This window comes from Apus apus, chromosome 1 (genome assembly GCF_020740795.1).
Source record: "Apus apus isolate bApuApu2 chromosome 1, bApuApu2.pri.cur, whole genome shotgun sequence".
Taxonomy (NCBI): domain Eukaryota; kingdom Metazoa; phylum Chordata; class Aves; order Apodiformes; family Apodidae; genus Apus; species Apus apus.
Window position 1 is genome coordinate 128,076,921 of NC_067282.1, and position 25,159 is coordinate 128,102,079.

The 25,159-nt window shown below is 39.1% G+C and overlaps 1 protein-coding gene across 2 annotated transcripts in view; it reads right to left on the reverse strand.

Moving 5' to 3' along the window:
• The window catches only part of ANO2 (anoctamin 2), a 171,077-nt gene that overhangs the window by 110,199 nt on the left and 35,719 nt on the right, over positions 1 to 25,159 (reverse strand). For both annotated transcript variants that reach the window (XM_051625894.1, XM_051625885.1), the window contains exons 3-8: positions 19,780 to 19,931; positions 18,490 to 18,544; positions 16,342 to 16,390; positions 14,490 to 14,545; positions 14,207 to 14,248; positions 10,333 to 10,397 (exon numbers count right to left, since the gene is read on the reverse strand). In XM_051625894.1, the coding sequence (XP_051481854.1) occupies positions 10,333 to 10,397; positions 14,207 to 14,248; positions 14,490 to 14,545; positions 16,342 to 16,390; positions 18,490 to 18,544; positions 19,780 to 19,931 (419 nt within the window). The remainder of the gene's footprint in view (positions 1 to 10,332; positions 10,398 to 14,206; positions 14,249 to 14,489; positions 14,546 to 16,341; positions 16,391 to 18,489; positions 18,545 to 19,779; positions 19,932 to 25,159) is intronic.

Genomic DNA, 25,159 nt, shown 5'->3' on the forward strand with positions numbered 1-25,159 from the left:
CTCCCTGTGTTTTTTAACACCAATTATGTCTTGCTTTTCTGGATTTTCTTCACTCAAAAATGAGATGTTTATCCAAGTTTTTACCTTGAGCAAGTGGGAGGTCATTGAAATTCTATCACTTACCCAATTTTCTTTTTTCACAGGATAATTTGCACAATTTTCATTTAGGCTATCAGAGTTTGAAGCTCGTATACTGACTTATTTTCATAAATAATTATTATTTATAATAGCTAATATTTCATAAAAGCTTTATTTCTTTTTGAATTGATACAGATAAGCCTTACTACAGAGTCCAAATCCATTTGATGTATTTGCTTCAATAAGTACTTACAAGCACTTGCACTGCACTTATTACTACTGTCAGACTCCATCTAGTGGCTAATTTCCTATAAAAGACAAGTATAATAAATTATCTTCTAGTCACAGTATTACTTTGCAATAGACAGACTTGTCTCAGCATTTTAAGGCAATAAGAGAGTTACACAACTTTCTTGTTTAACTAAAATTTAAATTTCTAGTCCTCAAGACCTCTGAGAGTATGACAAATGGAAAGGCAAACTAAACACATTCAAGTGCATCCTGCAGGCTAAACGCATACAGGAGTTTCTGGTTCACTATCTTTCAGGCCTTCAGGAGTCCCAGGTGCCAAAGATTAGGGGAAAGGTTTGGAGCAAGGAAGATGTAGCCTTGGTGGAAGAGGATCAGGTCAAGGAATACTTAAACAAACTGAACATGGATAAGTCACAGCATCACAGAATCACAGAATGTTAGGGATTGGAAGGGACCTCTGAAGATCATCAAGTCCAACCCCCCTGCCAGAGCAGGACCAAAAACTAGGGCAGATCCCTCAGAAAGGCATCCAGACAAGCCTTGAAAGTCTCCAGAGAAGGAGGCTCCACAACCTCTCTGGGGAGCCTGTTCCAGTGCTCTGTAACCCTCATAGTAAAGAAGATCACCTCCTAACCTGTACTGGTGCATTTTGTTGTTCCTTCCCAGGTGCAGGACTCTGCATTTGCTCTTTTTGAACCTCATTAGGTTCCTCTTTGCCCAGCCCTCCAGCCTGTCCAAATCTCGCTGAATGGCCGCACAACTTTCAGGTGAATCAGCCACTCCTCCCAGCTTCGTGTCATCAGCAAACTTGCTGAGAAAACACTCTGCTCTGTCATCAAGGTCACTGATAAAGATGTTGAACAGGACTGGGTCCATGGGCTCTAATTCAATGCACCCATGAGTGCTGAGGGAACTGGCAGACGTCATGGCGAGGCAACTCTCAATCATCTTTGATAGACTATAGAAACTTGGAGAAGTGCCCAAAGGAGGAAAACAAATGTCACCCTCATCTTCGAGAAGGCCATGGAGGAGCAACTAGGGAGCCACAGGCCATTCTACCCCACCTCAATCCCAGGGAAGGTGGTGGAGCAGCTGATATTGGAAACCATTTCCAGACATATTAAAGATAAGAAAATCATTAGGAGCAGTTAGCATGGCTTCACCAAGGGGAAGTCACGCTCAACCAACTTGGTTAACTTCTGTGAGGAAGTGACTGGACTGGTAGATGAGGGCAGAACAGTGAATATTTTCTGCCTGGACTCAGTAAGGACTTGGACACAGTCCTCCATACAATCCCCATAGAGCATTTGTTGATGTATAGGCCAGATGAGCAGACAGTGAAGTGCACTGAAAACTGGCTCAATGGCAGAGCCCAGAAGATGGTGGTCAGTGACGAGTAGTGTACACCGTGTGTCAGTACTGGGTCCAGTCTTGTTTAACACCTCCAGTAATGATCTGGTTGATGAGGCAGACTGTATACTCAGCAAGTTTGCAGATGACACAAAACTGGGGGAAGCGGTTGATATCCCAGAAGGTCATGCTGCCATCCAGAGGGACACTGACAGGCTGGAGAAATTACCTGACAAGAACACTGTGAAATTCAACAAGGAGAAGTGCAAAGTTCTGTACCTGGAGAAGAACAACCCCATGAATCAGTATTTGCTGGGGGCCACTCAGCTGGAAAGCAGCTTGGCAGAAAAGAACGTGCAAGTCCTGGTGCACACCAGGCTGAACATGAGCCAGCAACGTGCCCTTGCTGCAAAGAAGGCTGATTGTGTCCTTGGCCACTTTAGACCAAGTATTTCCAGCATGCCAAGGGAGGAGATCCTTCCCCCTTGCTCAGCACTGGTGAAGCCACAGTGGGAGTGCTGTGTCCAGTTTTTGGTTCCTCACTACAAGAGAGACACAGACATACTGGAGAGACCAGTAAAGGGCCACAAGGACAATTAAGGGACTGGAGCACCTCACATATGAAGAAAAGCTGAGAGAGTTGGGACTGTTTTGGCTGGAGAGGAAAAGGCTCAAGGGAGAGTTTGTTAATATATGTAAATACCTGAAGGGAGGGTGCAAAGAGGATGAACCCAGGCTCATTTCAGTGCTGTCCAGAGGCAATGCACAAAAACTGAAACACAGGTGGTTTCCTCTGAATGTCAGAAAACATTTTTATTTATTTTTTTACTGTGAGGGTGACTGAGCACTGGAGTAGGTTTCCCAGGGAAACTGTGAAGTCTCCCTCCTTAGAAATATTCAAAAACCACCTAGTCACAGTCCTGAAAAACTGGTTCTATTTGAGCAGGAGTTTGGACAAGGTTTTGTGATTCTTTGATCTTGGAGCACTGCAATTGCAACTATTCCACCAGGACAGCAACACACAACAGCAGTGAGCATCTGCTCAATATTGCATTAAATTGCTCATTTTTCTACTCTTTGTACTGACTGTGGAAAATCAGAGATTTTTCATGTTGGAAACCTTCTTTATGTGGGTCTTTTCTGGGGATGATTTTTCCATTGTGCCCAGTTTTTAATCTTTTCCCTTGCCATCTCAGCTTTGTCCACTTGATTACTGGGTCAGACAAAGCCGTGGTCAGTTCTAGGGTAACTTTTGCATGGAGAGAGGTAAGATCCTCATACAAAGCATCCTAATATTGGAATATAGCTTTAAACCAGGGTTGGTCTTAACCTCTTGACAGTGCTGAAGGAGTCAGAAAAGGACCTCCTCTCACCCCAGCATGCCATAGCCAGAACTTTCTACTGAGATTAACATGTCAAGAGCAGTTTTACAAAAAAGATTAGCAGAACTTTAACCACCCAAATAAAGCTGTACACACCTCTAGATGCCTACAGATATATGCATGCATGTATATAAAAATGTGCAGGACTTTCTCTTTTGTTTCAGTGCGGTCTCCTACCTCTGGCTTTTGTTTCTCCAGTTTAAAGCAACAAACTTTCATTTCCTATCAAAATACACTGACATCACATCCAAAGATACCTGTTGGATTGGAACCCATCACTCAGCTCCATTAAGAAATAAAGGTTTCTGGCTTTGAAGTTTAGGCATCACACAGGCACTACATATCTTAGCTGGAAACAGTTCTGAACATAGATAAGAACCAAACTCTACCTGTCTAGAAAACTACACAATCCAATGGGAAGGCACCAGGAAGCTGCACAGAACTTAAGAGCCTTGAATTTGCAGAAGTCTGGGTGTACATGTGCACATCCTTGCCTGGATCTAGCTTTTGAAAATACCACTGTAGTGAGGAATCTGGATGGTAATGACCTTAGTGCTCAGACAGTGACCTGAAGCCTGGGAATTATGTTTATCAGAAAGCAGGGATCTGGTTTTCCTCAGCACTGCAACACAAGACTACTGGTTTAAAATTCCATCTCTCATACAAGCAACAATAAATAATAGCAAGCTCTTGCTTGGACAGAGACAGAACAACTTCCTACAGGACTGGCACAGCCTACGAAATACAGAGTTGTAAGTAAATCATCTCTCTCCAGTCAGGGGCCTGCACCCAGCAGAACAATTCAATACAAATTATTCAGTGATTTATGCACCACGAGCAAAATCCCTCTGCTGTGTAATACACACAGGCTGGAGCACCCGTATAAGTTCTGTGATGAGAAGTTCCAGGGGTGAAGAGGAAAATCCCTACAACTGAAGATGAAAAGTGCTGTCCTAGCATCAGGCATCTAATATGCAGTCCCTTTAATGGATGCATGACATGATACAAAAGTCTGTTCATAAATAAACTGGGGTAGTGAGAGGTAAAGAGATCACACAGACACTGGAAAGGGGAAAGCAGTATAATGATGGAGAAAGCACTCCTTTCTCAACAGCTAGGACTCTGCTCCAGGGTCTCACCTGCTTCTTCCTTCTTCCAGAAAGCTCTCTGCTCTACAAACTGGCACAAAGGACAATAACAAGCCTGAGTGGATGCTGACATAGCACTTTGCAGTGTAACCAGTGCTTTAACAGAGATGAACTCTAAGTTGAATGTACCCCGTATTGAGAATGAATCTCTGTTGTAGAGTTTCTTGGGACTTTAAAAAGACCCAAAGTGCAGAAGGGCTATAATGAGAAGATATGCTCAGCTTATTGCCTCAGGCATGTTCTCAGCAGAGGTTTGGAAAGGAGCTAGCTAGCTAGACTTCTGTCAAGGTTACTGGTGGAGCTTAATACTGTGTTCGTTTGATTACTGCACTTTCCCAGGTTTGAAGCCATTTTCTCTTTTTCCTAATAAAGAATTCCTTGTATATAACCTCATCACCTTTGTGGATGTTGAAGATATCCCTGCCAAAGACAGTCAGGGAAGAATTGCTTGGTGTTGCTGTATTTAAGTATGGGAACTGCGTTCTTCAGTTATTTACCAAGAAGAACTGGGTTTTTTTTACTGTAATTACCCACCTGGCATAAGGGGACCCTCTCCAGTATCCCACAAATCAGCATTGTCTCAGAAGAATGCTACAGTAATTCACCAGACTGAGGGGGAAAGCACAACACTCTAAAAGAGTGATCACTAATACCCAAAAAGAAAGCAAATTTCTTTGTCCATCGAAGGGAAAGAGAACCCCAAAAAAGGAGAAGCACTCCACTGGCACACAGTTATGATAAGAGGCTATAAAAGAAAAGAATCAATGTGTAAACCTGAAACATGCTTATTTTCCATGGAAAAGGCATTTCTGTGGAATAGAAAATAAACTGTCAGGTAGAGAAAAGCTGCTCATTGTAATACTGTATAGACCCCATGCTCTAAGTGATGTCTTATAAGGTAGTATATAACCACCTGACCTAGCATTTGCTTTAGCATAGAGAAAAGATCAAAACATAATTTTCCAGACTTCAGGAACTGGTTATTACACTGCACTTCCATGGTGGAATTTTCTTTTGTCCCTGCAGCCTTCTGGAAGCTGGTGATAGTCATTTGAGCCTTGCACAGGGGGGTGGTGAAGGGAACTCACTGCTCTCAGTCTGCTGGCTGCATATGGGAGGCAGACCTCAGTATTCCCTGCTTTGAAAGTTTGATTCCAAAAAAGATATAGGTAATTCTCCCTCTCTACTCTGCACTTATGAGGGAACTGTAAGATCTGCTGTGTCAGCCAGCCCACTACAGAGTGGGATGTGGTATATACATCTATCCCAACATACTGTTCTGGATTGATCAGGCTTAGCTCTGAGGCAAGCACTAGAGAAAGGTTGTTCACTCCCTGTGAGATAACACATTATGAGGTTGCTTTCTGACAAAGTATCTACATTGCATAAATAAAATTGGACATTCAGTTAGCTTAATTCTCAATAATAACAGAAGAGTGACACGGAAGCAGAGTAATTAAAACACATAGTAGAGTATGCACTACTATGCAATAAACCCAAACACTACTATCAATAAACCCGAAGATGGCATAAAGAATGACTGAAAACCTTTGAGTGTACCTCTAGAATTAAGGAGAGCACTGCAGACATTTATTTTAAAGCTCTTGGAGTTCTAGACAATATGTGGAGATAAATGTTTTCTTTCCAGAGATGATGATGTGGCTACAAAGAACAGCGATGAAAGAAGCAGTTATCTGCTGATGTGTTAAGCAGGATAGATGGCTACATTTAGGGAAATACTGGACCAGAAATGTATTTTTACAACATTTTTGCCAAGTAAGAATCACTTCTCTCTATAGACAATAAAAACATCTTTCAGTAGAATTCCTCTTTTCCTATTTTACTGTTTATTTTGCTCCTTTAAAACTACCCTATCCTAAGTAGACTAAGCAGATATACCAGGCAAACCAGTAATAAAAATATTGAGGCCTGATTGCTTACATTGAACACTACACCACCCAGGCCCCAAGACACTGACAGTTAAGGCAACAGTATCCAGAGCTAGGACAATCAAACTTCACAGTATCATAGGTCTGTCATAGCTTTAAAAACTACCAGGAAGAGAAAGCTACAGGCTGCTCTGCTTTAGGGAGACAGCATGCAGGAGCACTGGGGAGCTGGTGACTGTTGCATCAAGAGCAGATTCAATATGGATACACTGCAATAAGAAACAAAATTCATTACACATGAAGCTGAAACAATTTTCCATACAAAAGAAAAACATAGTTATAAATAGGAAGGAAGAAATATATTAGGCAGACAGTCTGAGTAAGAGCAACTCCCAAGTTTTTATTTGCATGTTATACACTATAAATAATACTTTGGTTAACACACTTTTCTACCTGCTACTGCAAAAAGAGTTACTGCATACACAGTCTTAATCTTTATAATGACTGTGTCTTCCTAGCTTTAGCCTTTACAGCAAGAGAAGCATATGCAGGCACAGGGAGCTTTGAAAATAATCATGCTCTATATAATGCAGCCTGCTAGTTATTAAGTGAGGTGAAGTCCTAGCAATAAGAAATGGAAAGACAAAAAATGGTATGGGTTGGAAGGAGCTGATGAGGTGGGACCTTTTAGAAGCACTAATATTAAAACAGGTTCCACCTCAATTAAAAAACAGCTGGCTCTGCTTGACTTCCATAGGGAATGGTATTTTTTTATTAATAACAAGATAGCAAAAGGGGACCTCTGGTCTGTGGCAGTGGTCCCCTATCTGGAATTTCACTTCATACACAGGCTTCCATCTGCAAGTTCTTCCAAGATGTCTATTATGAAGATAACCTGCCAGTTTTCCAGGAGTTAAGTAAGCTTTTGTCTCAGAAGTATAACCACCTCCTTGAGATACCAGGAACCTCAGCATACTCACTTAGTCTGTTATTTCGAGCTCCTAAGTGATAAAGATTGCATTCACCCAGAAATATAGCTCATTAAAATTCTATTGCATTCCTTACAGTGTGCTTTCTTGACCTGCTGTAACTTGTTAGAGGTGCACAGCTAAAAGACTAGAGACAATAGTTCTAGGTTGTATGAAGGAAAATTGTGTCTGAAGAGCAGGAAAAAAATTCTTCCCCAAGTGTCACGCAGCACTGGAAAGGGTGCCCAGATCTCCATGTGATCTCCATCATTGGAAACTTCATAACTCATGATCAAATTCATCAGGCTTTCAAGCCAGCCCTGCTTTGAGCAGAGAATAGGTCTAGAGACCTCCAGAGGTCTCTATTCACTACCTATTTATGCCAGAATTCTTTAAACAACTTACTACAACATTTATAAAGGAATAATAAAACCTGTTTCTCTATGCAGGTTGGTAAAGTGCCTATGGAGTGTCCTCCCTGTCTGTAGATCACCCGTAGTATTACCCCATAGGAAACTAACACATGTAACTGCAAAACTTGCTAAAAAGTGGGTTTGAACTCCTTTTCATTTGAGGAAAGAGCATCATCGAGAAAAAACAGTGAACCATAGATATGTTTTTATAGCACCTGGTAAATTATATGACAAGGATTGAGAGGAACTACTGTTGATAAGTGCATTCCTACAAGAAAGCTTCACCAGAGAAACTTTAGTAGAAACCAATATTTAAATTAGGATGAGAAAAAGTTTGTCAAACTTCTAAAGCCCTGCACACCCTAGAAATACAACTTTCACTCTCTAATTGTTAATATATCACTTATACCTTCCAAGTCTAAAGGTGACTGAAGGAGGAGGTAAAGTGTTTTCAATACTTCTAGCCTAAGATATCTGTTAACAAATAATTTGTAATTTCCCTCTAAAAAAAAAACTCCACATCATTCTCTTCATCTGCCTTGAAAATAGGCATATATGAAAGGCAAAAACTTAATTCATATGGCTATATTTAGACATTCATACGCTTTTGCAAATAAAGAACTCTATTAACCAGGCTTTGCTTTAAGGAATATTATTTAATATCTGGATGTGCACCGAGACTGGATGTTACAAACATTTTACAAATCAACCCTCAGTTCACACTGTACCATCTGCATGATCTGCACTATATACTCCCTTAAAGTTTTTAACCTAAATTGTTTCACTGTGGAATAGAAATACATAACCCTCGCTGTGTTCTCATTTGGTGACAGCCTCCTCACTGACAACTGCATTTCCTAATTTGCAAAAAAAAAAAAAAAAAACAAATAAAAAAAAAGACTTTTTCTCTTAGCCCAAATAGGTGAATAAAGCCAGAGCAGAGTATTTTTACAGATTAAAACACAGTGGTGAATAGAAATGTCAGCAAATATCATCATGGTCCCTTAGTTGTTTCTACATTTTTAAGAACCTGAAAGTATTCTAAGACTGACTATGCAGTTACCAGTCCCTCAGCACATCAGACCTTAGAAGGGACCTCAGAGAATCCCTGGTCTGTGCCAAGATTGGGCACAACAAAGATGGGGTTCCTTGCTTTGATGTGCAATCACTTGGAAACTGGCAACAACTGTATGGTCAGAAGTAGGGAACTGAGGCTCCAGGAATGATTTGTAATAAATCTACTGTGTCATATCTAGTTGTTTAGCATAGGTACTTTGGTTAAAGAATGACTTTCAGTTTGCTTTCTTACTGTATAATGGTGAATGAAAAATAGTTTAAAATATTTACAATCTTGCAGGTTGTATTAAATATTAAACTAAAAGTCTAATCAATTTAGGGATGTCAATATTATTTAAGCAACATACTTGGACAGAGTTAATGTACTTGAAAACATCAAGCAGAACAGGCTTTTTATATAAGGTGAAAGAAATGCTTCTGCTTCTGTCCATCAAAGCCTGAATATAAACTTGTAAAGTTACACAGTGCTCCTATAATCAGAAAAAAGAGTTGAGTATAATCTAATCAATCAAAGAAAAAAGGATCACAGTAAATTATCAAAATTCACAAAGCATGGCTGATGGCAAGGGAATAAGCATCCAGTAGACTGAGCTTGAAATCCCCCCTGCAGTACAGAGGTGTAAAAAACTAGTTCAGTTGCAGAAAGAAAAGGATGGTAATTCTTCAGGTGTATATACTCTAAAACTCTAACATTACCCAGAAAATAAAAAACACGTTTATTTTAGTGGTAACAGTCGAACTTGCATTCAAGCAAAGTATGGAAGATAAAAGCAAGAAAAATAATCTCAGAACAGAGAATCAGTCACACGTCTGGTACTTTTTTTCTTCTTCACAGAAGTTTAAACCACAGAATTTCTATGAAATCATATTAGTACAGTGAAACATTATAATGTAGACAGCAAAATACAAATGAAGATGGAGTGTAAGCAGATGTACCTCTATTTTTAATTCAGCTGAACTGTCAAGTCTGGTAAAACTCAAAAAAACCTCTAGGCAGTCACAGTGTGACTTAACATTTGTAATATTTACAAACAACATACCAGGTGTTGTAATCTTGTGGGTTTTTTTCCTGTTTTTTTTGTTTGTTAATATCACACTTCACTCATTCCTAGACAGATATCTTATATAAGAATACTTCAGAAGTTTTCACAAACGTTTCCTTTTCTTTACTCATTATTTATAGTATACAACTAAAATAGATTTGGTTTGGCTTTCTTGTAGAGGCACTGTGGAAATTCCTTAAATAACACAGTTGCTTTGTTTTATTTTAAGCCCAACTTTTCCTATATTTGTAACATGAAAATTCAAGATATACAACAAGAAAACACTGGAACACATGTGGACATGTTCAGATGCACAAAACTTGTAAAACCAGGAGTAAAAAAAATCTAATTTCAAAACTTCATTACTTTCACACTGATAGTTGATGTGAACACGAGTTTCACCAGACTTTGTGACCATACTGTCCAATAAAAATTAATCAATGTAAACAGAAATTCCTCTGTTTTGAAAGACTGAATGATTTTTTTTTAAACAATCTGAATTATTACATTCTTCCAGGAATAAGCCCTATACAAAAGCAAACATACGTCGTTGTTCATTGCATTTTGGTTACAGTAAACTATCATCAGATGCACAGAAGAGCAATGAGAGCATTGTTTTTAATGCTCTGATCAATCCAAGATTTCATTTGCTGAAGTAACTGGAAGGAACTGAATTAGTTTGCATCAGCTAAGAACCAGGATCCTTAGTGCTTTTTTACAAGTATGGATTACCTTATGAGGTCAATAGGCTGAAACTTGTAAAATGCTCCGTATCTTGCCCATTCCTGATACAGCAACTAAATTAAAAACAAAAACAAAACAAAACCCAAACAAAAACAAAAACAGAAAATTAACTCAAAACAAGCACTCCCATCTGTTTTCACAAACATCTTCTAAGAGTTAAAAGTATCTGTACCAAAAAATAAAATAATTTCCCATACTTCAGTATAAACTTCCAAGTTTTATTTAACATTTTTCGGTTATGGAAGACTCTAACCAGGCCAGCAATGCAAGGATGGTGTATGCAGATCTTTCCCTACATACCTACCACCTCCAAACCATTTTAATTCTTTAACAGAAAAAAGGAACTCAGATTTTTTCAAAATCTATAATACATGGAACTCATCATCTTACTTGCAGACTAGCTTACAAACTGTCTAGCTCTATCTGTAAAATAGATTGTAAAGAAGTGTGGCGCTTTTTTTCCCCAGTAAATAATAGATTATTGCAAAATGGGGTTCTGTAAGTATGCAAGAGCTGGAGAGGATGTTAGTAACAACATATGTATAGTTTTTTGCAATTATCAGTAGTTGCATCTGTCAGGTGGTCCCTTTTGACAGACAGCAGGGCACTACCCCATCTTAGGAGGTTCACAGTATGATTAAAATAAGTGCGGAGAAATTTCAAATTATGTAGCTGGAGAGTTATCTTGACTTATTTTGAGGTTTTCCAATCACATTTTTCTACTGTTGATATGGCTCCTCCTGCAGATGCTACAGGAAAAGAACTAAATAAATATCACATAAGCAATTAAGACCTGGAAATCTGCACCTGACAAAATCTTATTGTTCAGAATATGGAAACTGGCTTGCAAATATTTAGGTGAGGAGAACTAAAGTATTTTCTGTCCATGTACTGCTGAAGCTATTGGGAATTCAGCAATAAGATTCAAGGAGATCTTGGCTTTTAGAATATTGTTGTTATAGGTCAGTCTTGCAAAAAGCTTTGCTTTTGTGGAAGGACATTAAGAGATTAGGTTTGATTTTCTTTGGCTTCAACAGCAGTTGAAGAGGATTGCCCTGGCTGCCATATTGATGTTTTCATATGAATAATTCTGGTTACCTATTCAAAATCACCCCTTGCTACTACCCTACAACACCACCTACAATTTTATTTCTTTCCATACGAAATCATACTAAGAAATACATTCACTGAAATATACAACACCAGAAAGTTAATGCTATTAAATTATTAGACCTTAAAGGTGTTTTGAATGAAGCTACAGAATGGATTTTGAAGAGGGAAAAAAAAAAAAAAAGAAATCTTTCTGAAATTGCAGTCAGTTCAGGAACAGGTTGCTATGGCATTATGTCAGATGACAGAACACTGGTTGTTCTGATTCCAAAGGTGAGTATGGCAGAAATATTTTCCATTCACATGTGTTGCCCATGCTAAACCTGTCTCAACATTGCGATTTTACAAGATTAAGATTGAACTGAAAGCTGGAATGTGCCTCCTTTCATGATAGTTATTAAATTGAAAGGACTTATAGGAAGAGTTTTGTAATATAATTTATTGCATTTTATCAGCTGCACTTAAAAGCAGCACTTTCTCTAAGTTTATAATACTTTCCAATCTGCTTCTAATATTCTAAGGATGTTTTTGTAATATATGACAACAGTGTATTTCCCAGATAGGTAACAAAGCCCTTATGTATTTCTCAATGTCAAAAATACTGATAGCAATGAAGGGTTACAACTTGCCAGTGGGCTAGAAGCTTAAAAAAGACCAAGTCAGTGTTTATACACATGGCAAATGATTATCATGCTGCTGTGCAATGCATTTCTTAAAAATATTTCTCTTAAGCAGAAATCAAACTAAAACAAGGACATTCCTTTACTCCAGTCAACTGTCTTAGGAAAAGTGTGAGTTTCATTGATTTTGGATTTCTAATTCTCATAGGATGTGACAAAAGTATTGTTTCACAGGGCATTTTCTCCAAGGAAATCCCAAAGAGGGTTAATAAGGATTAGCCTTTTATATTATGACCTGGTACATAAACCTTAATTCCTTGTGCTGCCTTATTGGTGTAAGTACCCATGAAGGGGTCAGTTAATCATTTTTTTGGCTTATACAACAAACAGTTGAAATGGAAGATACAGATAAGTTAAAATGGGCAAAATAAAAAGGGGCAGAGAAAAAAACCAAACTGAAAATGCCCCCCTTTAAACCTGATCAGGGCTTTCCAGGAAATTAAACACTGAAACTATTAGATTCAGATAGAAAACAGATGATGTTATGCATAGAAATAGTGCAGCAGATTCAATGGCTAGGCAGCAGAGACATATGTGAATAATCAATGAAGTATTTCTGAAAAGAACCTTTTATGTTTTTAATACTTAACACTTCATAACTGAGCCTAATAGAGAGAATAAAAAGAAGGCAGGACAAAATACAACTAGTAGGGTGAATATTTTCCAGACACTAGCCCTTTTAGGCCCTCTTCCCCCCTTTTCTACAGTACCCACTTTTCCTCCATTGACTAATGCTCATCTACCTTCTCTAAATATTTTGCTAACCTTCTAAGCCAGTAGACTATGTAGTTGGCTTTCAGAGTCCATTACTGTATCACTATTATCACTCTCTCAAAGAAAATTCTGCAAGTGTAGAATAGGCAGTCTCTCCATGAACGACATTTCAAAGTACCAGACATAAATATACAAGTTTCTTTTTAGTTTGTTTTTCAACATTGCCTCTACTGCTTACCAAGTTTCATATACTAAACGAAATTCTATACGGCACGTGAAGACATCTAGTGGCTGAATGTTAACACTGTTCACCAAAAAAACTGCAAAGAAGATTAGGCTTCCAAATTTTTATTAAGCTGTCATAAGAGAAATCAGATTCATTTATATGACCTACGAACTCAGTCTTCAAGTACTCAAATAATCATCATTTGTAGTGATTATACTCTTAAGACTGACACTGTCTTTAGCCAAATTAATGGCTTTTTTTCACCCCTTCTTCAAGCAAGTAATGGCAGATACCAACATATAATACCACATAGTTAAAAACATTGATGAAGTTATTTACAAGTCACCAATTTCATTTCTAATATAGTAAATATTTTAAGCATCCAAACACTCTCTTTCTCTTCATTCTTTCTGCCCCTCCTTTCTCTCCCTTCAATTTTCCCTCTTTATTTCCTGTCTTATGTTTTGTATACCAAGGGAAAAAAAAAAAAAGAACTAACATTAAAGAACAATATGGAATGGGTATTAATGGATTACAGTATTTAAATGTTTTTGCTCATTTCTAATAGTAAGCATACACATGAAAAAGTCTGAAATAACACAGGCTTTGAATATGCATCCATTTCTCTTTTGCAGACAGCTGGGGGGTGATATATTTTCAAAAGTTATTTTGTAGCTAAAAGCTTCCAATTTAAAAAAATAATTGGAAGCAGATTTTGATTGCATCAATCAAATGAAAAATACAACTCTGTTCTATTCTAGCAAGCATTGTTCTATAGTATCATAGTATCATCTGGTTATGGAAAGAAAATAATTGTCTATGTTATTTAACTTTTCCTTCCAGAAAGGTTGAAAAATCTCGTCTCCGCATGTGGAGAAAAATGGAAGCATTCCAACATGTAAATATTAAATTAAATTCATGGAAATATTTAATATGAAGACTTAATAAAAATTCTTGTGAAAAAAAAATATATATGCAGAAACAGAAGAAAACAGTCATGAAAAAATATATGGATTTATAAAAGCATTTACTTCACTGAATAGTGGCTAATGCTTTTTGATAGCGTTTAGGACACTAATTCCCATTTATCACATTAAATCTAATATGAGATTAATTTTTCTATGTGTTTTACCTTTCTTTCATTCATGTCATCATTTTGGCCTTCATATTCACCCTAGAGAAAGAAAATAATTTCACAGCTGATGTAAAACCAGACAAAATTCAACAAGAAATTTCTTAATTGCTCCTAAATTGTTGATTTTACTTTTAGGTTTCACAACTTGAAATATACTTATGTAAGAGGTTTCAGACTAGAATCACATACTTAAAATACATTTTCGTTGCCACAAGCAATAAACACATGCACTATTGAGTGGTGCTATCAGAGAGCTAGATTTGTAATAGTATATACATACATCATGAAGAGGGTATGCTGCATCATAAACATTGTTTGCTATTAATGTGCCAATACCTAAAAAACAAAAAAAATTAAGATGGTCAACAGGTAGACACCCTTAAACAGAAAAGATTAATACAGATTGAAGTTAATGACATTACAAAAGCGACCGAGATGTATTAATGAAAATATTCAAAACCCTGTCAAGATGAGTACATACCAAGCTAGAAGTACCTGGCTATGGAAAACATGTTTCCACAGAAAAGCTCATTTCCATACGGTGCTTTTTCTTCAGTGAACTACTATGGTACAAAGACTGGTTTGAGCACTTTCTCATCCCAGTAACAAAGAGGCACGTGAGTGAGGAGGAAAGCACGTGGGAAGTCCTCAGAGCTTGGCAATGATTAAAACCATGGTGCCCCACTGACGCACCCAAACAATAAAAAACCCACTTTCACAGAAGATTGTGATTGAACCAACCCTTACTCACTATTGACTAATACTAGACCAGGTCTTATTTTCACTGAACCACGTTCTTGGTTTTCTACCCTTCCTCTTACCAATACATAAGCCACATTGAGCTTGGAACAACACCTCTTTATTTGCAGGAGTTAAATCTGTTTGTGCTCAGCAAATTCATGGTTATGCTGGAAAGCTGGACACAGCAGGACAATAACTACTGAGTCCTAGAGACTGTAAACAGGAAGGCTGGTGAAAAGTACAGGAAGATACAGAGACATGGCACTATCACAGTGACCACAGACTACAAGTCTTTAGCAACTGAACCCCCAGTGAATGACTACTGAGCTATAGTCACACACAAGAGCACTACTGCCTCTCAAGACCTATAGTTCTCATAGCCATTCTGTCCTGAGTTTCTGCAGGTGAAAAGAATTGTTCCATTAGATGACAATTAAAATTAAGATTAGCAGTTTATTCCAGACTGCTTTGCTTTCAAAGTCCAGTGAGAAGTAACTACCTAGCTTGTCTTCAGGGGTGAAAAACAAAATACCCAAATTACACAACTATCATCCTGAAATTTTGGGGGAAAACCCTCTGGTCTGAGGTGCTAGATAGGTATTACCAATATAGTTCTTCCTTCGTACAAAGAAAAATACCCTTAACACTACATGCATGAATTGAATCAGAATTACTCTTTCCAAGTACACTACCCCAGGACATGGTGATCTACACCCAAGTGGTCAAGCTTACAGAGGACTTTCAGAAAACGTCAGCTAAGCACTATCGCTTCTTCACCACCAGGGGGTTATGCCATGATATCATGATTGATTAAAGAAAATAGTAGAAGAAAGAAAATAAGTACATTTGTACATGTTCTGAACCTCAAGAAAACAAAAGCTCAAAATATTTCAGGATTACCACTAAGTATCAGACTATCTTCAAAACGGTCCTAGTTAAGAGATATATTTTACTATGCCACTCATGGACATAATTTTTAAAGCTCCAGTGACAAAAATAACCTGGAAATACACACGAATCTATTGAAATGGCAAGAAAAACCTGCTTCTGGAAGAAATAATGTAACATATTGTAGGTGACAATAGAATTTTCAAAAACAGATTGTACAATAATCAGATCCAGTTTTATAACAACTCACGAAACGCAAATTTTGAGCCAGATCCTGCACCTGTAGAAATGAAAAGCAAGATCCTAGTGCCACGTTCCACCCAAACCATGAACCAGAAAGCTTTAATTTATTTTTCAGAACAAAAGCGTTTGTTTCCATCTTGATTTTTTTGTGGAAATGTGATAGCCTACTTTTGTGTTCTACTAGAAAAATGAATGTTCTGTGAGATAACTGAACAATTCCTTTCTAAACAACATATATCATTATCTTCCCTAGTTCTTACCCATGCTGTTTCTGGTTTTTGTAGGTGTGCGCTTCAAAATTTCATGTACCTGTGGAAAAGAACAGCAATATAACACATAAATAATCTTTTTGCACCAGTTTCTTCATGGAGTTAGCAATTAAAATAAATAAATAAATAAATAGTTTTCCGTAGAGTTTATTAACACATATATTTAAATCATATGTTTCATTCATACATAAGTGCATGGCTTGAGGCTACTAGTTAACAACAATGCTATGGCAACTCTTATTACCATATTATCTGCCCTAACATTTGTAGGCTAAGTTCTGCTGCTTCACATCCTTATAAAACTATACCAAATATAAGAACTTCAGGTACAATGAGAATTTTACACTAAAGAAAATAACAACAAGATATGGCTTTCTAAAAAACATTTTGCTTTTACTTTAAGTATTACATTGAGATTTGTTTGTTTGTTTGTTTGAGTGGGGTTTTTTATTTGTTGTTGCTGGGTTTTTTTTCCCTGGGTGAAAGGTTGAATTTGGTGATCCTAGAGGTCTTTTCCAGCTGTGATGATTCTGTGAAGATGCATTTAAAGTGATCAGTTAGTTTGTTATGTCTAGGAAGCCCAAGTCTGTATGGATGAACATAGCATGTTAGGGAAGGGTTGGCATCTTGCCTCACTAACTTGCTGGAGACCTAGCAGGTTCTCAGTAACATTATACAAGGGTTCTCAACAAAGACTGCTTGAGCTGGGAAGTAGAGGAGGTCCTTTGAAGGAATAAAATCTGATTGAAGATTAGGAAGCAGGGCTTAATAACAGCTTTGAACAACAGAGAGGAGACAGTAGCTGTGTTTCCATACTAGCCTGTTTTTGGATGGGATGGAGTTCATTTCCTCCACAGTAGCTGCTGTGGGGCTGTGTTTTGTGGGGTTTGTGCTGACAATACAGGGATGCTTTCAGAGACAAGGCCATTTCTGCTTCTCACCTCACCCCACCAGCGAGTAAGCTGGGTGTGCACAAGAAGCTGAGAGGAGACACAGCCAGGACAGCAGACCCCCACTCACTACAGGGATATTCCATATCATATGTCACGCTCAGCATATAAACGGAGGGAAGAGGAAGGAAGTGGTGGTGTTTGTCTTCCCAAGTAACCGTTACGTGTGCTAGTGCCTTGCTTTCCTGGAGATGGCTGAACATACTCCAAGTAGTGAAGGAATTCTTGGTTTTGCTTTGCTTGTGCTCAAGGCTTTTCCTTTATCTATTAAACAGTCCTTATCTCAGCCTGACAGTTTGCTCCCTTTTGCTCTTCCAGCTCCCTCCCCCACCCCACTGGGGGGCAGTGAGCAAGTGGCTGCACGGGGCTTAGTTACCGGCTGGTTTTAAACCAAGACACCTACACAGCATCTTCTACTCCTGGACCACTGGGCAGCTCCCTAAGTGTTTATGACTGCTCAGTGTTTGGAAGCAAGAGAAGAATATATAAACTGATGAAACTGGTGAAATGGGTGCATTAGAAAGGGTGTGGTTAGTAGGTCAAGAGAGGTTCTCCTCCCCCTCTATTCTGCATTGGTGAGGCCGCATCTGGAGTATTGTGTCCAGTTCTGGGCCCCTCAGTTCAGGAAGGACAGGGAACTGCTTGAAAGAGTATAGCACAGAGCCACAAAGATGATTAAGGGAGTGGAACATCTCCCTTATGAGGAAAGGCTGAGGGAGCTGGGTCTCTTTAGTTTGGAGAAAAGGAGACTGAGGGGTGACCTCATCAATGTTTACAAATACGTAAAGGGTGAGTGTCAAGAAGATGGAGTTAAGCTTTTTTCAGTGATGACCAGTGATAGGACAAGGAGTAATGGATGCAAATTGGAGCATAGGAGGTTTAAGGTGAATATCAGAAAAATTTTTTTTACTGTGAGAGTGACAGAGCCCTGGAACAGGCTGCCCAGAGAGGTTGTGGAGTCTCCTTCACTGGAGACATTCAAAACCCGCCTGGAAAAGTTGCTGTGTGATGTGCTCTAGGTGACCCTGCTCTGGCAGGGGGGGTTGGACTAGATGATCTTTCAAGGTCCCTTCCAACCCCTAGGATTCTATGATTCTATGAAACTGGCAAAGTAGTCAAAACCACTGCCTATTAAAGCAAACCACAGGTGGCACAAGAAGTCAATGATATGTTTCTTTTGTTCACTCACTATTCGGCTGCGGGTAGCGTTGTCAAAAAACGTGTCTTTGTCTTTAATGTTATACCTAAAATATTGAGAGAAAAAAACCCAAATCAGTTATATTTTCAGACATGGCAGTAATGAGCAAAACAACATAAAAGATGCTAGTTTAGAATTAATTTAAAAGGTGCAGCAATTAAGAAAAACAGATGTTTAAAGGAAATATAGATGAAATAGCACAGCATACCAGGCTGTGCTATTTATGACCTAGTCATTCAGAACTCTGGGCTGCAATGATGGTGGGCACAAAACTGCAAAAATATTAAGTAATGCAAAAGGCCTTTTTGGGTAAGGAGAGCTTGTATGTTGTCTCCACGAGAAGACCTTTTAATCTTTTCCTTATAACATACCCTCAACACTATAACATGCTGAGGTTATGTCATTAGGTTTCAACTAGTCTAATGCAGATTTTCATTACTCTCTTCTAGGCAACTAACCAGTCAGCATTTCACTTACTTTCAAATAACTATTCCACTGGAATTATGCATTCCATTAAACCTTAAAATCATAATACGTGAAATTAGCCTTTCCGTTTTCTTCCTCTCAATCAATTTTACTTGTATTCACTATTAATTAAAATTGGCAGAGGACAATAAATTATAGGGTGGGTCATTATATTTATTATTGAATTGTATTTATCTGACATAAATACAAGGAGACACCCATGAGTGAAAAAAAGAGTGGTTAATGTCAAACTGGCCCCAGAAGTATTATTCTGAGTGAAAGGGCAGGAGTCAAGAATCCCTTAAATGCATATTATTTGCCAAGTTTTAGTTACGACAACAAATCTAGCAAGAGGAAAATTTTATTGGATTTCTACTAGCTCTTTCTTTTTTCAAAATGGGCAAAACAAATAATCCAGAATTTAGTGTTAGGAGTTTTACAGTTCAAGCTAAAAACATAGATATTTTATTTGTTGCACTCCTTCTGGTGCCTTATCTAGCAGAAGGAAGTAAAACACTGGCAAAAAGCCTCTGTAACTTATATTTCTGTTACTCCACTGAAGCTGAGCTCAGTGACAATACATGTTCATTTACCTTAGGTCTGTTTACATGGCCTTCAATAAATATACGCAGACATGCTTTTATCACTTGGAAATATTATTCAGGAATAATCTGACATCTTGGTTGTTTCCTCAGAATTTCCAGAAATATTCTATGAATTTCTACATTTTCATTGAAATACTGATAGAAAAAATGACAAAACTAAAATGAAAAGTTACAGTTTTTGTCATCATTCATCACAATTTCAAGTACTCACAAATATACTTTCTCTCTGGAAAATGGGTAAGACAGGCTTTTCATGTTGGCATTTTCTGGTTTTGGCACCTCAGGTTGCAGAGGTTCCGTCAGTTTGCACCAAATCTCATTTAATGTTTTGAGTATTCCCCCTTCTTCTGTGATTTCATACATCTGAGTAAATAAAATATTGCACATTAGCATTTCACTTCCAAAAATCTACTTACATTTAAAAGAAATAAAAATAAATATACAGAATTAGCTATACAGGTGTGTTTAAATCTGTAATTAGAAGAAGATACATTGCCATGCAACAGCTGGCACCTGAACCCATAAGGGTTTGAGTTCCAAAAAAAAGAAGTTCTTGTCCTTCACAAGCTATTTGCAGAAGAAAACTCAGTGCAGAATGGTCAATACAAGGAACATCTTTACTAACTAAACTAGGAGCAGCGGAGAGGTGACAGAAAGGTAGATTAATTATTTTGACTTTGTATCTGGGAATAGAGGGACCAGACAAAGCAGGGAGGGCCTTTACCTGCTGCCAGTTATACTGTCCCAGCAGAATAAATTATTCCTGGGCAACAATCGCTAGGATGGTCTGACGGTACATGTACATATGCCATTAGAAGTGAGGATGCCAGGTTCATGGCCATTTGGCAATTTTCAGTTCAAGAACCTAGGTTTTGCTGATTCAGCTTGCTGTGAAGTGCTAGGAAACAGCTAGTGCTATTTCCAGAAATACCAGTCTTTTTTTTTCCTGAAATACAGACAACCTTACCAAACATGAGCTTATGTCCTCCTCACAGGACATTCTTTCCATCTATTTCATCAGCCTCGTTGCCCTCCTCTGGATGCATTCCAGTACCTGAACACTGTTCTGAAATGGTAGCATCCAGAACTGCTTGCAGTACTCAAGGGGAGGCTGCCCCAACAGTAAATACAAAAGAATCATAAACTATCTTTTTTGGCTTGTTATGCATGCTTGATGCACCCCAGGATGTGTTTTTCCCTCTGGGCTGCGAGGGCACTTCTGACTTGTACTGAAACTGCTGCCAACCAGTACACTCTGCAAGGCACACCCTCCAGCCAGTCCTCTCCCAATGCTGGGACTTGTGTCCAGCTTTACTCTGTCCCACTTGCAGAATCCATAATTTGTTCTTCTTGAATTTCATGCTATTGATCTTGGCTTTAGGCTCCAATCTTTCTAGACACATCTGCAAGGCCTCTTGTTCTATAAGAAAGTCAACAGCACCTCCCAGTTCAGCATCATCAGCAAACTTGCTAATGGTGAATTCAGCTTCTGCAGCCAGATCATTGATAAACATCCTAAAAGGACCTGGCTGTAGAATTGAACCCTGAGGAGCACTGCTGATGATGGGTCAGCAGCCAGATGTAGCCCCATTCACTACAACCCTTTGAGCCCTACCTTTCCACCAGTTCTTCACTCAGCACACCTTGTTCATTTCACAGGTGGACAACTTGTCCAGAAAAATACTGTGAGCAACACAATAACAAATTTTACTAAAATGCAGAAAAAATTACATCTGCCACCTTCCCATCATCCACTAAGCAGATAACGATATTGGGGAAGGATATAAAAATTGGTTATAGGACTTTACTATAACTATAGGACTGTATTTCCTATAAAAGGATTTTCCCTTCATGAAACCATATTGACTATGCTTGATGGCTGCATTGTCCTTTAAATGCCTTTCAAAGGCACCTGATACTATCTTTTCTGCAATTTTTCCAGGTACCGAGGTTAAACAAACAGGGCAGTGGTTTCCGGGGCTTTCCTTCTCACCCTTCTCCTAATCTGTAAATACTGTCTGGCTTCCAGTCACCATGGACCTCCCCAGACTCTGAAGACCTTTGGCAGATGATTGAAAGGGATCTCACTGTAACATCCACTAACTCCTTCAGTAGAGATTAATCCCACCAGGCCCCATGGTCTTCTGAACATTCAGCTGATACAGACAGGCCATTACAAATTCAGTGACCACAAAAGGCAAGTCACTCTTCCTGAAGTTGTTGTCCTCCAACTCAAGAGGATCAGGCAGCTCAAGGTCAAAGATTAATAGAATGGTTTGGGTTGGAAGGGACCTTAAAGATTGTCTAGTTCCAAACCCACTGCGATGGGCAGGGACACCTCCCACTAAAACAGGTTGCTCAAAGTCAAATCCAACCTGGCCTTCAACAGTTCCAGAGAGGGGGCATCCACAACTTCTCTGGGCAACCTGGTCCAGTGTCTCACCACCCTTACAGTGACGAATTTCCTCCTAATATCTAATATAAATCTACTCTCTTTCATCTTACACCATTAGCACTTGTCCTAACACTACATGTCCTCGTAAAAACTCCATCTCCAGCTTTCCTGTAGGCTCTCTTCAGATACTAGAAGGCGGCTATAGGGTCTTCCCAAAGCCTTCTCTTTCTCTGGGCTGACCAACTCCAACTGTCTCAGCTTATCTCTTCTCCAGGCTGAACAACTCCAACTCTCTCAGCTTATCTTCATAAGAGAGGTGTTCCAGTCCTCTGATCATCTTTGTGGCTCTCGTCTGGACTCTCTCTAAAAGCTCTCTGTCCTTCTTTTGTTGGAGGCCCCAGAACTGGACATGGTTCTCCAGGTGGGATCTCAGAGTGGGGTAGAGGGGGAGAATTACCTCCCTCAACCTGCTGATCACCCTTTTTTGATGCAGCCCAGGATACAATGCAAGCTTGAGGCAAAAAAACCACCCTTTTCTTCACCACTATTTGTCAGGTGACCATCTCCAACAGGTATTGGTCCAAGATTTTCCTTAGATCTCCTCTTCCTCTTAGCATACTTTTAAAAGCCTGGATACATTCAAGGTCAGGCTTGATGGGGCTCTGAGCAATCTGTTCTAGTGTGAGATGTCCCTGCTTATTGTAGGGAGGTGACCTTTAAATGTTCCTTCCAACCCAATACATTCCATGATTCTATGAACTGTATTATCATATCCAGAAGTATGTTGGTATATTCCTCAAAAAGTACCTTTTCCCAGCATGACATTTGTCCAGAAAAATTATTTAAGACAGAACATTTGGAAAAAAAATAAATAATTTTGCAACTAATTCATCATGTTTAGAGGTGGATAAATACTTTCCACTAAAAATGGTTTCTTTATGGTTTCATTGGATGTTTGAATAAGTAAAAATAGCATCACAGAAAATACCTAATGTGACTTGAAAACAAACTTTGTCTCTCTGAACAAAACCAGGAATTTTTTTTAGTGGTTACTGACTGAATTTTTCTGTTTGTACTGCCAAATCCCCACCATACAAGATTTCAGTTTTCCAAAGTGAATTTTTGTTTTCTTCACAGGAAATTCCTCATCCAACTGTCTTTAATTGAAAAAAAAAAAAAAAAAAAATTGAGACATGAGCATAGTTTTCCTGTCATTCTTGGTTTCTGGTAGTGCACTGGTAGAGCTTCTGCTGAGATAATAGAAAAATAATGTCATCAACAAGAGTTGTCAGCAATCTTCTCATTAAAAATGCCATATTACTTTTAAGTTATACAAAACAACTTATTACCGTAGGGTGAATTTTCATGAAATTTGAGATCTGGTTTCCTTGTTGGTAAATATATCATTCTCACCTTTTTCTGCACACCAAAAAAAATTACAGGTACAAACCTGAATACTGTTTTCATAATTCCCTAATCAGTCACTCCACGTCCAGTTGCTCTTTGAATATTTGTCACGCTATTCAATAGATGTTGGTTATATGGCAATCTTTCAACACAAAGTGTGCACAGACCCAGTTGGTTCATTGTGTGATGTGGTTGACACCCTAGAAGGGAGGGATGCCATCCAGAGGGACCTTGGCAGGCTGGAGAGGTGGGCCAGTGCCAACCTCATGAAGTTCAACAAGGCCAAGTCCAAGGTCCTGCACCTCGGTCAGCACAACCTGAGGCATGAATACAGGCTTGGGGGAGAATAGAGAGCAGTCCTGAGGAGAAGGACTTGGGGGTGGTAGTTGATGAGAAGCTCGACGTGAGCTGCCAGTGTGTGCTGGAGCCCAGAGAGCAACTGCATCCTGGGCTGCATCAAAAGAAGTGTGGCCAGCAGGGCCAGGGAGGGGATTCTGCCCCTCTGCTCTGGTGAGACCCCACCTGGAGTACTGCGTACAGTTCTGCAGCCCTCAGCAAAGGAAAGCCATGGAGCTGTTGAAGAGGGTCCAGAGAAGGGCCACCAAGATGATCAAAGGCCTGGAGCACCTCTGCTATGAGGACAGGCTGAGAGAGTTGGGGCTGTTCAGGCTGGAGAAGAGAAGGCTCCAGGGAGACCTTACAGCAGCCTTCCAGTACCTGAAGGGGCTACAGGAAAGCTGGGGAGGGGCTTTTCACCAGAGAGGGCAGTAATAGGACAAGGGTTTTAAACTGAAAGAGGGTAGACTTAGGTTAGACATCAGGAAGAACTTCTTCATCATGAGGGTAGTAATGAGGAATACGTTGTCTAGGGAGGTTGTTGATGCTTCCTCCCTGGAGGTGTTTAAGGCCAGGTTGGATGAGACTTCTGCAGCCTGGTCTAGTGTGAGATGTCCCTGCTCATAGCAGGGAGGTTGGAACCTGATGATCTTTCAGGTCCCTTCCAACCTCAAGCATTCTATGACTGAAATATGTTTCTTTAAAGAGGATGCTATACATAGCATCCAGTTAAATACATAGCAGTTAAATGAAGTAATTTGTCTATATTTTTAGATGTCTTTACCCCAGATGTTTCTGTGCCTTTAGGGCTTTATGATTTACTGTGGTTTTTTTCTCCCATTCAGAGAAGAGAAGGAGATATGGAACTGCTCATGTGTGGGCAGCCATGGGTGACTATCCACTCCCAGAGACCTTGACTCAGAATAGTACGATCACAACATTCCTCAATTAAAATAGTGTAAAATTTGCTTTGGTGTACCTGGAAAAAGCTAGGACAGGAAAATTCCCATGAGGGATGAAGGAGAGAGAAATGAGCAGGCAGTAAAAATGAACAAAAGGAACTAAGCTGGGAAGGGATCAAAGAGAGGAGCTGAATATGTAGGTGCATATCCAGAAAGGCCTACACATCCATCAACGTGCCAGAAAGGACAGAGATACTGTTGCTTTCTAAAACCTACTCATTTTCAAAGGCTTTTTGATTTGGTTTGGATTTTTATTACATGCAAACACAAAAAAGTAAACCTATAGAAGATGGGCTTGTCCAAGCTCCTGACATTGACAGATTGTAAGACCATGAGATATGAACAACATTGAAGCTTCTGCTGGGTGGAAACAATCAATATGGAAAACGAAACCAAATCAAACAAACCCACCACAAAACAAAGCAACCAACCAACCAAAAAAACCCACCACACACAACAAATACAAAACCCCAAACCAGAACAAAAACAAA